This window comes from Dendrobium catenatum, unplaced genomic scaffold, assembly GCF_001605985.2.
Source record: "Dendrobium catenatum unplaced genomic scaffold, ASM160598v2 fragScaff_scaffold_938, whole genome shotgun sequence".
In the NCBI taxonomy this organism is placed as follows: domain Eukaryota; kingdom Viridiplantae; phylum Streptophyta; class Magnoliopsida; order Asparagales; family Orchidaceae; genus Dendrobium; species Dendrobium catenatum.
This window is the reverse complement of record NW_021319400.1, coordinates 233,189-247,676: the sequence shown is the minus strand read 5'-3', so window position 1 is coordinate 247,676 and position 14,488 is coordinate 233,189. Positions and strand designations below refer to the sequence as shown.

Here is a 14,488-nt window from a genome sequence, read left to right as displayed (position 1 = left end):
TAATTTCATTTACTAATTAAATTAAAATTAAAAATAATTAATTAAACTAATTAATTTTATACTAAATATTTTAATTAATATTTAAATAATAAACCAATTAATAAATTTAAATCTTTAATTAAATTTAATTAATTAAGCAATAAATTTAAAATTCAATTAATTTCAAAACAAAACAAAATTAATAAAATTAAAATTTTAATTTAATTAATTGAGTAATTTTAAAATATATTTAAAATTTAAAATCTTAATTAACAAGTTGAGCAGTTAATTTGAAATTAAAATTTAAACCTTAAACTAATTATAATTAAAATGATTTAAAAATGCAATATGAACTATGAGGGGAGAGCCACTTTGGTGAAGTTGTGTATTTTTAATTAAAGAATAAAAGCGCAGAAAATAAGTGTTTGCACTATATAAATCTAAGTACAATGTAGACCAACTAAAACCCAAGCTCCTAAAACTAAAACACTAAAAAATAAAACTAACAAAGCTCCAAAACTTCTAGTAAACCTAAGCAAAACTATTCAAAGCTTCTGACAAATCATGCAGCTGCAAACTTCAGCTCATACAACTGCTAGTCACGAACACCTGCAAATAAGTAAACACAAGTCAGTGTTGGGTGGTAAACCAAATTGGTACTGGAAAAAGAGAAGCTAGTGTTGGAAAAGAGACAAAACTAATATTGTAGGCAAAGCTAGCACTGAAACAAAACTAATAAGAAGGGCTAGTACTGCGAGTCAAATGCTACTGCTAAAGGCAAAACTACAGTGTATATCACTAATCAAGTGTTAACATAAAAGACGTTACTGCTGTAAACAAGACACTAGTGCTGGTGACGAGGCAGTGAAGTGTGTAAAACTACATATCTACTACTAATGCCTCGCTAACCTAAGTTCACCCGACAACTTCTAATAGATGTCGTAAGTTCGACTTTAGTTTATTTGTTAGGGGAAATCTCTAGGTAAAATTAACCTAACCCTAAATCCCACCTTCATGCTACTTCTAAATGCATAAGCCATAAGACCTACCAAAATAGCCTGACATCTTTCAAGGGAAGTTGTAAACCTGCTATTTGGCAAACTTATACTTGAAATTCTTGCTATATTGTAGAAAATATCAATGGTTACAATACCAAACAAACAAATCACAAAGCCAAACTGGCCACAAATAAAGAATAGAAGAAATACAAACATTAGTCATCCTCAATCTTCAACCAAATAACCAGGCAACTCATAAACAGAGCCGCAAGTCCTGTCCAAAATTGAAACCCCGGGCTACCTCTAATAGAAGCAGTAAGACCCATTCTTTAGTACAATCGGGCTACTTTCAATGAAAGCAATAAGACCTAACCTCTTAAACCCCCAGGCTACTTTTAATGAAAGTTGTAAGATCCATTTCTTGAATAAACCTACGGGCTACTTTCAATGAAAGCAATAAGACCCACTTCTCAAACAATCATGTTACTTCCAAGTGAAGATATAAGACCTACCTAAATCTACGGGCAACTCCCAAGCGGAGCTGTAAGCCCCAATCTAAACCAAATCTACATCTATCCACTTCATTTTACCCGGGATCTTTGAGAAGAGTCAACCCATGACAGCTAATCAGATTCCTTGGACACTATGATCAATGATCTCTAGTGTTGGTAAACTAAAACTTACGGTATACCTGGGACAACGGAACAATGAGATCTTAATCAGATTTATCTCCATTTCCCCACAAACTGAGACTAAAACACCTAAAATTGTTTATCCTTAATCGAGAGTTCTCTTCTACGCGATAGGAGAGATAATTAACTATGAGGGCTTGCACTCATAATAAGTAAGGACCCAGATCTAAATAAACCCTGATATCACACTCAGAAGAAATTTGGTTAACTACAATCTGCCTTAAGAAAGATGAAATCTTATGGCTGCAAAGCGGGATTTATGCCTACGCACCATTTTTCTTGAGCGAACAATATTAGTTGGCATTATCTATTGGGCCAAATCATAGTAAAACATTCATTCTTTAACAACTAATGATTACAGTGGGAAGCATTCATGTTTGTGCACTGCAATTTTGTATGCATATGCTCCAGTGTTCATTCTGGTTACCTTTTATGACTGGTTTTTCTCTATATTTAGCATGAGAACCAAATAAACAAGCTCACAAAATTCCCGCACAAGGAAAAGAGAGTAGACAAGGATTTGCTTGATACAATTATGTTGATATTGTGCTTTCCAATGTTATATAAACTAATCATACTCATCATACAGAAATACAAGTTGCTCCATAAGCCGATAGTATGCTCATAATGTTCTAGGAAAGGTGTACATGCAAAATGATGATTTTTAAGCATATATTTTTATGTAAATCATAACTTTTTTCTCTCAAAAAGTTAATTTGAAATAAGCGGAACCAAAAACAAACCTTAAGTAGGGTGTGCACCCAGGCATGCACTTGCCCATATATGCGCAACTAATAAGATGTTTGGCCGGTTTCTGTGGTTCTTTAAGTTGATTTTGTATTTCTCCAGCAAACCAGACGAGTAAATTTGTCCATATGCTGCACAGGGAATAATTGAGCCTGCATTTTCCAAACGACGATTCTCTCTCCGGAGCTGTACTTGTCTTGATATATCTATAAAATCCCTTACAAACTTCAGTTCTTCCTCAACGAACGGCGTTCCATTTGCCAGGGAAAAAGACAGCCAAAAATCATTAACTAGTGCATCTATGGTCCTTGACCTCATCAAGGAGGTAGAATCTGCCGTATCCAATCGCAAAGGTCGTACAGGCACAGCTGCTGGCGACGTTGCCTTTCCAAAAGGAAAGGAGAACTTAGCATCTGTGCTCAAGCGCTACAAACGCCGCCTATCTAGCAAGCAACAAGGACCCCAGGAAGGTACATCTCTGCGAAAAATTCCTTTTTCCTCTCCCTCAGGTTTATAGCTAGTTGCAGCCTGCTCCTAGTTAATTTGTCATGATTTTTTTTCTTTTTTACCTTTGAAAAACGTTCCTGGCGTTCAAGGATCAATGATCTGTCTTTTTCCAGCTCTGACTTTCTTGTATGCTGTATAAGAATTATATTCGTAGTTGTTGCAGAAATGGGTAAAGCAGATAGGAAGTACCTTTTATTTATCTTCCTCATTCTTTGTTTTGTTTTAAGCTTGAAATAGCTTTAGTTGTTAAATTATCTTTCTGGGCTATGCGTCAAGTTTTCAAAGATGGAGGACTCCCACGACAATTCTAAAGGTTCAATGGACTCTTTGTTCATAAAACTGGATCTAAAAAACTTCCGATTGAAGAGAAGTCATGTCTAATGTGAAGAGCTTTTGCGTGAGAGGGGCTTTTATTAAGGCACACGGGAGGTTTGCTTTAGTTGTTGATTAGGTAGTTACAATGTTGATGTAGAAACACCCAAGGGCTTGTCCATTTGATTGATCTCCCTCGGTTTATGCTCCCTAACGGTTACAGTGTGCATGTTTTGCTATTTTATTATAGTGCCATACTTTGCAGGATCTTTGTTATTAAATGTATTCTACCCACTGATGTTTAGCTTGGTTGGTGGGCGAGTACGGTTGGGAACCTTCCAACATGTGCTTGATTCCCCTCAAGCGGCAGCGCCTCTTAAGTGGGGCTCAATCAAGTGCGGGCCCGGATGTTTCTGGGGTGGGTGCCTCTTCTAGGTCAGACGATGATTAGTTATGCCGCCAAACGCCTTTTCGAGGGTGGCAACGAGTGAATACCCCGTTCCCAACTTAAAAAAAAAAATTGTATTCTTGTAGCCGATGACTCAAGCATCGGGCTAGCTTGACATGCTGGTTTGCTAACCTACTTAGAATGTTTAGTCGAATTTATTTGTGCATCATGGAGGTATTAGCAGATGTCCTGACCTGCTAGGTACGAACTGTGGAAAATTTCCAAGAATTCTTTGGAAATCAATGCTATTTGTTAATGTTGCTGTGGTAGGAATTTTATTTTTTTGCATTGTTGCATTTTCAATTCACTAAATTTGTTCTTTAATATGTACCTTGATGCAATAAAAATGCATTGAATTATTTGTGTTTGTTATCATGTATCTAAAATATATTGAAATATGAGGGGGACGCGACGCCATCTTGTAGATGGCGGGGGAATTATTCTGTGCGATCATCGGATCATTCGGAGGCGTATCAGAATACATCACGTCACCTGGTACACAGTGGTATATAGCAAAAAAAGTGAAGTGACACGTCCTGATTCGTCTCCAGACAGCATCCGGTGACTACACAGAATATAAAGATGAGGTCATGAGCTATGAGTGTTGACCCCTCGTGAATGAAGCGGAGAATTATAAATTCCGAGCACATAAATTGATACACTTTGATAACATAGATGTGATAATTTATATTGTATTCAAAAGAGAAAAGTTTGAGTACTATAACTTATTGAATATTCAAATTCAATAAGCAATTGATGTTTATTAAATCATAAATTTCAAATCATTGGATCGTATAATATGGATAGCAATAGGTATGAGTGATTATGTAATGTGATAGGTGTCATAACGTATCATCAAGTTAAAGTGATATTGCATTGCATAAATTATAGCTCCAAATTATAAAAAAATGGTTTCTAACATTTTGACATTAGTTATTATTTATATGATAAGTTATATTTAACACCTTTAAATTCAAAAGCATTCATATGCAATAATAATATATATAATCATACCTCTCTAAATATGTTTCATCAATCATTTATCCATTCATTATATATAAATATATAATTCAATGATTTTTTTATAGATATGTGCCTATTGATCAGACTGCGGCTTAATTTGGTACGATTTTATTATTGTTTTTTAAAGTTATTTTTTAGTACAAAAATTTTTTAAATTAAAAAAAAAGTACTAAAAAATTACTTCATAAAAATAGTAATAAAATTGTCCCAAACAAAAACCTAATTAATATCTAAAAAAACTTCTATCAACTTACATATCAAAGCAAATAGACAAAAAAAAAGTTTATTTCTTAAGTAAATTTTCATCATGTATTATATAGTTAAAATGATATGTCACCTATCTCAATTTTTAACAAGATGGGATAAGAACTTATTGCAATGCAACTCGCCTCTGAGATGATTTTGATTTAAGGATGAGGGCCACATCGGCGCTTATCAACCGACGACGTGTCATATACGGTTCATGATTGGGCGAATTATTACGCCCGGTCACCTGACGTCCGGACATCCAATTCATATGCGCCACGTCACCCAAATACACCGGAGCCCGGTATATTTTGGTGATGTGGCGCATCTGGATTAGTGTTCGGATGAATCCGGACACCAGACATAATAATTTGCCCAATGATTGGCTCTAACTAATGAAGTACTTCTTACATTTTCATGTATTTTTGTTGTAGTTAGGTCCCTATAAAAAATGATAAATATGAATATTTTTATATTTTTTGAAGTATTATTGATCTATTAGAATTTTAGAATTTTTTTTAGGTTTCTTATTTTTTTTCTAGATTCTTTGAATCCTCTTTTTTAGTTTTCATACTCACTCTAAGTTCTCAAATTTTTATCTTATAAAATTGCTTGTTAGTAATATCAAGTGTCATCAACGAATACATTTGGATTTTGGATCTAACAATATTAACTTTTAAACAATTTATTTTGATGTCCACCCCGACTGTCACAACTTGGCCCGGATGCTCGATCTAAAGAGGCGGGTACGAAAAGTCGGACGATAAAATTCATTAAACATAATACTACATTATTCATGATAAAGAGCCACTAAAAACACAAAATATATTTTACCTGTTGTCATTTGCTCCTCGTCTTCTGTAAGCATGTTATTCTCTTTCTGTCATTTCTTTTCTTAGGAATTACCTAAAACATTTAAACTCGTGGTTTGAGTTTACTAAGTAAACTCAGTGGGAAATTTTTATAAATTAATCATTAAAATTAATTAATTAAGATATTTTCTATCCTTTCTTAATCGTACTTCTTTGATTTCCTTAACTTATACTTCTCTTGATATTTTTCATTTATATCAATTTGAAGTAATTGTTATCTTTAATATTTCATTTGTATTTCCTTTTCCCAAATGATTTTCTCAGGAGCACCGTCTCAAAGTACCCAAAGGTACTACCTTTTCCATATGATTTCCTTTTCTCATTTCCATAGAAATTTCATTTTTCTTTTTCGTGCACGAGTACGACGTCCCCAGCCAGTACTATAAGGGGGTGACTCCTGTCATTTTCAATACCCTTTTCCTTTATTCTCTTTTTCTTTTTTTTTTCTCATTTTCATAATTATTATTTCCATTTCATATAATATAATTAACATGCATTTTCATAAATATTTCTTTTCTTTTTCCATAAGCTTTTAAACCTTTATAACATATAGATTCTTTCTTAAGACTATAAAATCATAAAGGTTTGCCTTCAACATTTAATAATATAAGATTTTTTTAATCAATTATTTAGAAAATTGAAATCATCAATAAAACATAAATAATATAATTTACCCACTTTAAACTTTTCAGGTCTTCGATGCTTGATCTACTCTTGAATCAATTTCTCTTCTTGTTGAATCTTCGCGGGATCAACACTTATGACTTGATCTTTCACTTTCTAAAACCCTAATTTCAAACAATAACTTCTAGCAAAATAATATTTTGATTTAAATTCTAAATATCATTAAAACTGAAATTGGAAGGAATTCACTTACAATTTTGAATGGAGACTTCTCAAACTCTCAAAATCCTTCATTCTCGAAATTTCCTTTTTCTTCGCTTCAATCCATTCCTTATCTTTCAAGAAACATATCATTCACTTTGGATGAAGTAAAGGGAGGAAATTTATACGAGAAATCTGAAAGAAAATCAACAAACATTTCCCTTAATCCTTATCGTCCGTTTCTCTTGTTCTTCAAATCTCTCCAAAAATAATACTCTAATAACGATAAGAATGAAAAGGAATCATTATTTCCTGTCATTGAAAACAATCGTGTGCTAAAATTAGAAAAATGAAACTCACTTTGCTCCCCCGCACGAACGCTCCGTCGCCCGCCCCTCTCTGTTTCGCGCGAACTATTCTGTTCCGCGACCCTTCTGTTCGCGGTATAAAAAGGGTGGGCCGGCCGGTTCAGTTGAACCGGCCGGGAGAACCGGTTGTCACACCGACAAAGCTTTACTCGATTGTTTTGGTAAAGGCCTTGCAAATCTGAAAATTAAATATGATATTATTTTAACCTAATTTTTAGCAGTCATACAACTTTAATGATTTATATTTTTCACCATTTGCTATCAAAAATAGTATTTTCAGTTTCAGCTACAAATAAGTCTGTGGTCTTAAAGCTGATTTTCATAAATTTTTTATTTAGGTAAATTACATAATGATACATGGTTTTATTTATATATTAAATTAGGTCAATTACATAATGCCAATTTTTGTTAATTTTTTAGAGGATTTACATACATAACACCTAAAACTTACTTTTTTTACACATTTAGCACATAAATTTTATTATTTACACACATAAGACCCAAAACATTAAATATATATCATCATTCTCACATTCTCTATTATCATTTGGTCCATCCTTATATCATGGTTTTCTCATCCAATCATTATAGTTTCAAGACCAAAAGATCTCATTGCCCTTTCTTCCTAATATATAATTTAGTTCGTTAATAAAAAGTAAGTACTATATTTTGAAAACGGCAAATTTTATGAATTAAATATATAAATGGATGAGACTGCATGGAATTAGGAGTAAACGAGTCGAGTCGAGTTCGAGTCATGACTAACTCAAATTTGACTCGCTGGACGAATCACGAGCTTTAACTCGAGCTTAAAAGCCAAGCTCGATCTCGACTCGTTGTATAAAAAATAAGCTCGCAAGTAGTACGTGAGGTCCAGAAGGCCTGCTGTCGGAGAAGAATAAATGAAAAGAAGAAATTGATTTATTTATTTATCTTTCGTATCAGTTTTTTTTTTTTTTTTTACAAAAAAAAAACATCGCTAATTTTTTTCCAAAAAAAATCTCTATCAGTTTTGTTTTTAAAAATTTTTTTTTTTTTACAAAAGAAAAACATAGCTAATTTTTTTACAGAAAAAATCTCTATCAGTTTTGTTTGTAAAAAAAATTCCTATCAGCTGTTATATTAAGAGCCAGCTGGCAAGCGGAGCCTCATCAGACTGGAACTAGTTTATTAGAAGAGCTCGAGCTCACGAGCTCCGATAGAGCTCGAGCTGTCTCACGAGCCTGCTCGGCTGACTTGCACGCCTACGTCGAATTTAATTCCGATTGGAGGAAATGGCCCCCAATTCTTCGCCCAAACTTTCGCAGCTAATTTCTCCTCGATTTGGCGATGCCGGCGGCGCTGTTCTCCTCCCCAGCAGCCGCCGGGGCGCTTGCAGCATCAAGGTTAGTACAGTAGCAGCGCTCCTCTCTCTCTCACTCTCACACACACACACACACACACACTAACTTGATCGCCAACGAGCTCTTTCTTTTGCAGCTGGCGATGTCGACTCGGGGTTGGAGGCGACAGGCTCCTCGATACTACGGCCCAAGCCATATCTATCGAGGGGCGTCGTCTGAGCTTCTCTGTGGCGTCGAAGCACAGCGCGGCGTTGCCTATTCTGAAGGACTGTTCACTTCGTGTTCCCGCGGGGCAGCTCTGGATGCTTCTCGGCCTTAATGGATGTGGCAAATCCACCCTTCTAAAGGTCTTTTTCGCACCTCCCTGCGCTTTGTTTACCTCATTCCTGGTTTAATTTCTATTGTGCCGTGACAAGTTTGAGTCTTCCAATGGACTGTAGTTATTGTTGTATTTTAAAGTCGTTCTAAGGCTGGAAGGTTAAAAAAAATAACTATTCGGAATATTATTATATTGGAGAATTATTAAAGGTAAATTTTATCAAATTGCCAATGATGTTGTAAGAATTTGAGTAATGGGTGGTAAAAAATAGTTGATTGTTGAGGCTTGGATAAACAAGGATTTTATTATGAATTTAAATTTTGAAAATATAAGTCAAGGAATAATTATTTTATAGAAATAGTTGGAGTAATATCTATTGAAAATTAGTTAGTTAAAAATAGATTTAGGTGGTTTGAACATATGCAAGCGTAAACCTTCATAAAATAAATATCCATACACATGATTTACTTTGTTTCTTGTTTAATTCTTTTTGTGTTATGAAATGTTTAAATCATTCAATGGACTGAAGTTATTGGTATATTATTAAGGATTTTAAGGTTGAGTGATTACATTGGAGAAGTGCTTAGTGATTACTATTATCTTGGAGATTTGTTACAGGTAATGTAACACCCCATAATACCATTAACTGTATTATAGAGTGTCACTCAAATAACATAACATTTTTTTTTCTTTTTTTTTTCATCTATCATCTAATACTTTTCATTTCTTTGAAAATTGATCTAAAACATCCAATAACATTTCATGTACTACAGAAGCATATAATAATTCCAAATAACATCAAACACAATTACAGAGCCACTAAATAATCCCAAAATAATACATTACTGAAGTGTCTAGATACCTCAAATGTAAACATACAAATAGAATTAAATATTAGCATAAAAGATAACATAACTTGTAAACTAATCTGCAATGATCCTTTCTTTTCCTTATTCCTGTAACAACAGTCAGTAAAAAGAGCACTGGTGAGCTATAAGGCTCAATAAGTTATATAAATTTTAAATATCATTAAACTTACATGATTATAAAATTCAAAACATTGAAAATATAAATAAAAGTTAGACAACTTGAGATAACATCATAAAATTTCAAGGCGCTCAAAAGACTTCTGCGTTACATCAAAGGAACTCTCTCCTTTGGTTTGCCGATCACCGTGGGTTCCTTAGATCTTCGCTCCTATTCGGATGCTGACTGGGCATCTGACACCACTGATCGGAAGTCTGTCTCGGGCTTTTGTACTTTTCTTGGACCAAATTTGATCTCTTGGACAGTCAAAAAGCAGCCGACGGTAGCTAAGTCTTCGACAGAAGCCGAGTACCGCTCCCTTTCGGCTGCTGCCTCTGAAGTTGTCTGGTTACGCCGTCTTGCCACCGAACTCCAGCTTCCGCAGCTATCACCAACAACCCTCTATTGTGATAACACGTCGGCCATGGCTATCGCCAAGAACCCTGTTTTTCACGCTCGTACCAAGCACATCGAGATCGACTATCATTTTATTCGTCAGCAAATTGGATCCGGCAACATTACGCTCGAGCATATTTCCTCCAACGATCAAATTGCCGACATTTTTACCAAGCCGTTCTCGATCACTCGGTTCCTTGAGCTCCGAAACAAATTAAGCATTCACACCCCGAATGCTTAATTTGCGGGAGGGTATTAGCAGACACCGTTTAGTATTAAGGCTTATTACTTGTATTTACACTTTTATCTTCTTTTGCCTATTTAAGGCATTCTCCTGTACAGTTTGGATTATCAATATAGAATTACTTTTTCTCTGCTCTGTCTTCCGTTTCTTGTCTTCCTTTCATTTCTGCTTTGCTATCATGGTATCAAGAGCCATCAGAGATTAACAAGATCTCATGGATTCCGTACCTCCGGCCTCCTCCCCCTCCTCCTCCTCTCAGACGATCAGCACCAGCCCGTCTCCGCTGATTCCTCCTAATCTGAAGTTCCTTGTGTCCAATGTCAAAAATCTTGCTCCTCATCATCTCACGACCGACAACTATCATATTTGGCGTGTTCAATTGCTTCAACAGTTCACCGCAAATGGATATGCCGGTCATCTTCTTGGCACGGTTCTTGCTCCGACTGATACTACCTCGCCGGACTACGCCCAGTGGCAACTCATCGACAGCAATCTTCTTGCTGCTATCTTTTCCACGGTTTCCCAATCGATTCTACCTTACATCCTCACGGCAACCACTGCTCATGAAGCCTGGCACATTCTTGAACGAAGACTCCAACCTACCAGCCGGTCCCGTGTCATTCAGCTCAAGAACGAGCTCTATCGCTCTCAAATGAAGGACCTCTCCGTTCAACAGTACCTTACACACATCAAAACACTCGTGGACAACATAGCTGCGTCCGGCTCGAAGATTGAGTCTGAAGATGTAATGCTTCACATTCTCAATGGCTTGCCGCCTACCTACAACTCGTTCAAGTCTACCATTCGTAATTCCCTGTTACCGATTGATCTTGATACGTTTTATGCACTTTTGTGCAATGAAGAGATTCATCTTCATCAAGAAACCTTGCAAGATTCCACCGGTACTACTGCTCCTACCGCTCTTTATGCTGCGTCTTCTAACTCCTCCCGTCCTCGCAATGGGAACAATCGTCGCCCCAGCAAACCCAAGAACCAATTTTCTGCTCCATCGTCCCCCGCTCCTCCGCTGAACTATGCTACTCCTCAGCAACCCGTTCGGCCTATATGTCAGATTTGTGGTAAGCTTGGCCATGTCGCACTCAACTGCTGGCACCGCCATAATCCAAAGTACGCGCCTACAGACACAAGACAACCTCGCGCTCTCCTGGCCAATCCTGTGCCGCCGGTCAGTCAAGATTGGATTCTTGACTCCGGCGCCTCCACACACCTGACTCCCGATGCGAATCATCTCTACTACCCGACGTCGTATCAAGGCTCGGACACTGTTTCGACGGCAAATGGTAGCACTCTACCCATTACCAACACAGGTCAAGGACTTCTTCCTCTCCCTGATACGGCTCGTAAGTTAAAACTTAACAACCTCCTGCATGTGCCTTCTCTCACCCATAATTTGCTATCTGTTTCGCGTCTTACTTCTGATAATTCTGTTATAATCTCTTTTGACGCTAACGGTTTTGTGATTAAGGACTCTCGGGACCATCATCCGCTGCTTCGTGGCCATCTTCTTAATGGGCTTTATCACATCCGCACAGCACCTGGCATCTCCCATGCGGCTCTCACAGCCAGCCTTCCCGCGGCCAAGACTTGGCATTCCCGTCTAGCTCATCCGAATCGCGATACTCACTTTGCTCTGTCGAAATTGTTCCCTGAAATTCTTAATGTACCTCATTCTTTCTCCTGTGATTCTTGTAACCGGGCCAAGAGCCACAAACTTACGTTTAATACAAGTCGTTCCATTTCTAAAGCTCCCTTTGAAATTGTGCATACGGACGTTTGGGGTCCTGCCCCGCATTCTTCTCTGGACGGTCACCGATATTATGTGATCTTTATTGATGACCACACTCGGTTCTCGTGGCTGTATCTTCTTTACAACAAAAGTGAGGTCTTTAGTAAATTTAAAAATTTTTGCAACTACACTAAAACTCAATTTAATCACATTCCCAAGATTCTTCGTTCCGACGGTGGTGGTGAATACACCAGTCGTGAATTTCGTCTCTTCCTGCAAGACAATGGTATTATTCATCAATTTTCGTGCCCTCACACGCCAGAGCAAAATGGCGTCGCTGAAAGAAAACATCGTCACCTCTTAGATCTTACCCAGGCTCTCCTTCTCGAATCCGCTCTTCCACCTGAATTCTGGTCGTATGCACTCTCCACGGCAAATCACTTAATTAACCGTTTACCGTCCAAATCCATATCTAATCAAATTCCGTTTCAGCTCCTCCACGGTATTCCGCCCTCCTACTCTCACCTTCGCACCTTTGGGTGCTTGTGCTATCCTTGGTTACATCCTTATTCTAAAGATAAATTTGCTCCCCGCTCCTCACCTTGTGTTTTTATTGGATATTCCTCCCATCACAAAGGATATCTTTGTCGCAACACTTTGACTGGTCGCATTTATACTTCTCGGCATGTAATCTTTCATGAGCTAACTTTCCCTTTTAAATCTATACCTACCTCTGCTACATCCGCTTCTTCGGTTAATCAATCCTCCACACCTCCTCTTCTGCTTATTCCCACGTCAACCTTACCTCAAACTTCTACACCAACCAACATTACCGCTTCTCCCTCTGTCACTCCGTTCCAACCTCAGCCCGACACCTCATTTCACTCGATCACTTCTCCAACTTCAGCCGCTCCCTCTCCGCCGTCTGTTTCTCCTATCCTTCCTCGGCAAAACATTACTGCTACTCCTGTTCACCAAATGCTAACTCGTTTGAAAGCAGGCATCCGTAAACCGAAGACTGTGATGAATCTTCTCGCTCAGGTCAATCCGCCTACCACTCCCAACACTTACCTCCAAGCTCTTAAGTCTCCCCAGTGGCGGTCTGCTATGCAAGAAGAATTCAATGCGCTTCAAAAACAGTCAACCTGGACTCTCGTTTCTCCTCCTCCGAACAAGCCGGTCCTTGGCTGCAAATGGGCCTATAAAATCAAGCGTCTTCCTAACGGTCAGATCGAACGCTACAAAGCACGTCTTGTTGCGCTCGGATATGATCAACAATTCGGGATCAACTATACAGAAACCTTTAGCCCGGTTGCCAAAATGCCTACAATCCGTCTTCTTCTCGTTCTCTCTCTTCATCAACAATGGCCTATGTATCAGTTGGACATTGCGAATGCTTTTCTTCATGGAGACCTTCCCGACGACATCTTCATGCGTCAACCGCCCGGCTTTACCGATCCCGAACAACCACATGCGGTCTGCAAGCTCCGCAAATCACTATACGGGCTCAAACAAGCACCTCGTCAGTGGTTTCAGAAACTTACAAGCTTTCTACAACAGCTCGGTTTCGGGTTCAGCCGCTCTGATCCCTCTCTCCTCATTCTTCATCGCAAAAATATTCATATATTCTTACTGATTTATGTCGATGACTTCTTAGTGACAGGAAATAATGAATCTGCAATCCGGCAACTTCTTCAACAACTCCAACAGCACTTTGCTCTCAAACAGCTTGGCACAATCTCCCTCTTCCTCGGTATTCAGGTGACTCGTTCCGACAATGGTTATTTTTTATCTCAAGCACATTATGCTTCTCAATTATTAAATGATTCAGGTTTTAAAGATTGCAAGCCAGCCCCTACTCCAATAACGCCGCTTAAGAAGCATACCGAACCCGATTCGAAGCCCTTTCAGGATCCTTCTCTTTACCGCCGGCTTGCTGGGTCTCTCCAGTATTTATCCGTCACTCGACCGGATATTGCCTATGCAACTAACAGGATCTGCCAGCATATGCAATCTCCAACTGAACATGACTACAAAGCGCTCAAAAGACTACTGCGTTACATTAAAGGAACTCTCTCCTTTGGTTTGCCGATCACCGTGGGTTCCTTAGATCTTCGCTCCTATTCGGATGCTGACTGGGCATCTGACACCACTGATCGGAAGTCTGTCTCGGGTTTTTGTACTTTTCTTGGACCAAATTTGATCTCTTGGACAGTCAAAAAGCAGCCGACGGTAGCTAAGTCTTCGACCGAAGCCGAGTACCGCTCCCTTTCGGCTGCTGCTTCTGAAGTTGTTTGGTTACGCCGTCTTGCCACCGAACTCCAGCTTCCGCAGCTATCACCAACAACCATCTATTGTGATAACACGTCGGCCATGGCTATCGCCAAGAACCCTGT

General features: G+C 38.1%; 2 protein-coding genes across 4 annotated transcripts in view; both read left to right on the top strand.

Moving 5' to 3' along the window:
* Positions 1–3,141, top strand: part of LOC110103298 (protein ETHYLENE-INSENSITIVE 2) — a 52,408-nt gene extending 49,267 nt beyond the window's left edge. For 2 of the 3 annotated variants that reach the window (XM_028697461.1, XM_028697460.1), the window contains exon 7: positions 2,556–3,131. In XM_028697461.1, the coding sequence (XP_028553294.1) occupies positions 2,556–2,933 (378 nt within the window). In that variant the 3' untranslated portion in view covers positions 2,934–3,131. Of the gene's footprint in view, positions 1–2,555 lie in introns of all 3 variants that reach the window. The other variant, XM_028697462.1, reaches the window with a different exon arrangement.
* A 5,100-nt stretch (positions 3,142–8,241) lies between these two features.
* LOC110103178 (ABC transporter I family member 10) overlaps positions 8,242–14,488 on the top strand; it is a 27,219-nt gene continuing 20,972 nt past the window's right edge. Inside the window, exons 1-2 of the mRNA XM_020831811.2 lie at positions 8,242–8,402; positions 8,497–8,707. Coding sequence (XP_020687470.1) covers positions 8,347–8,402; positions 8,497–8,707 — 267 coding nt within the window. The 5' untranslated portion in view covers positions 8,242–8,346. The remainder of the gene's footprint in view (positions 8,403–8,496; positions 8,708–14,488) is intronic.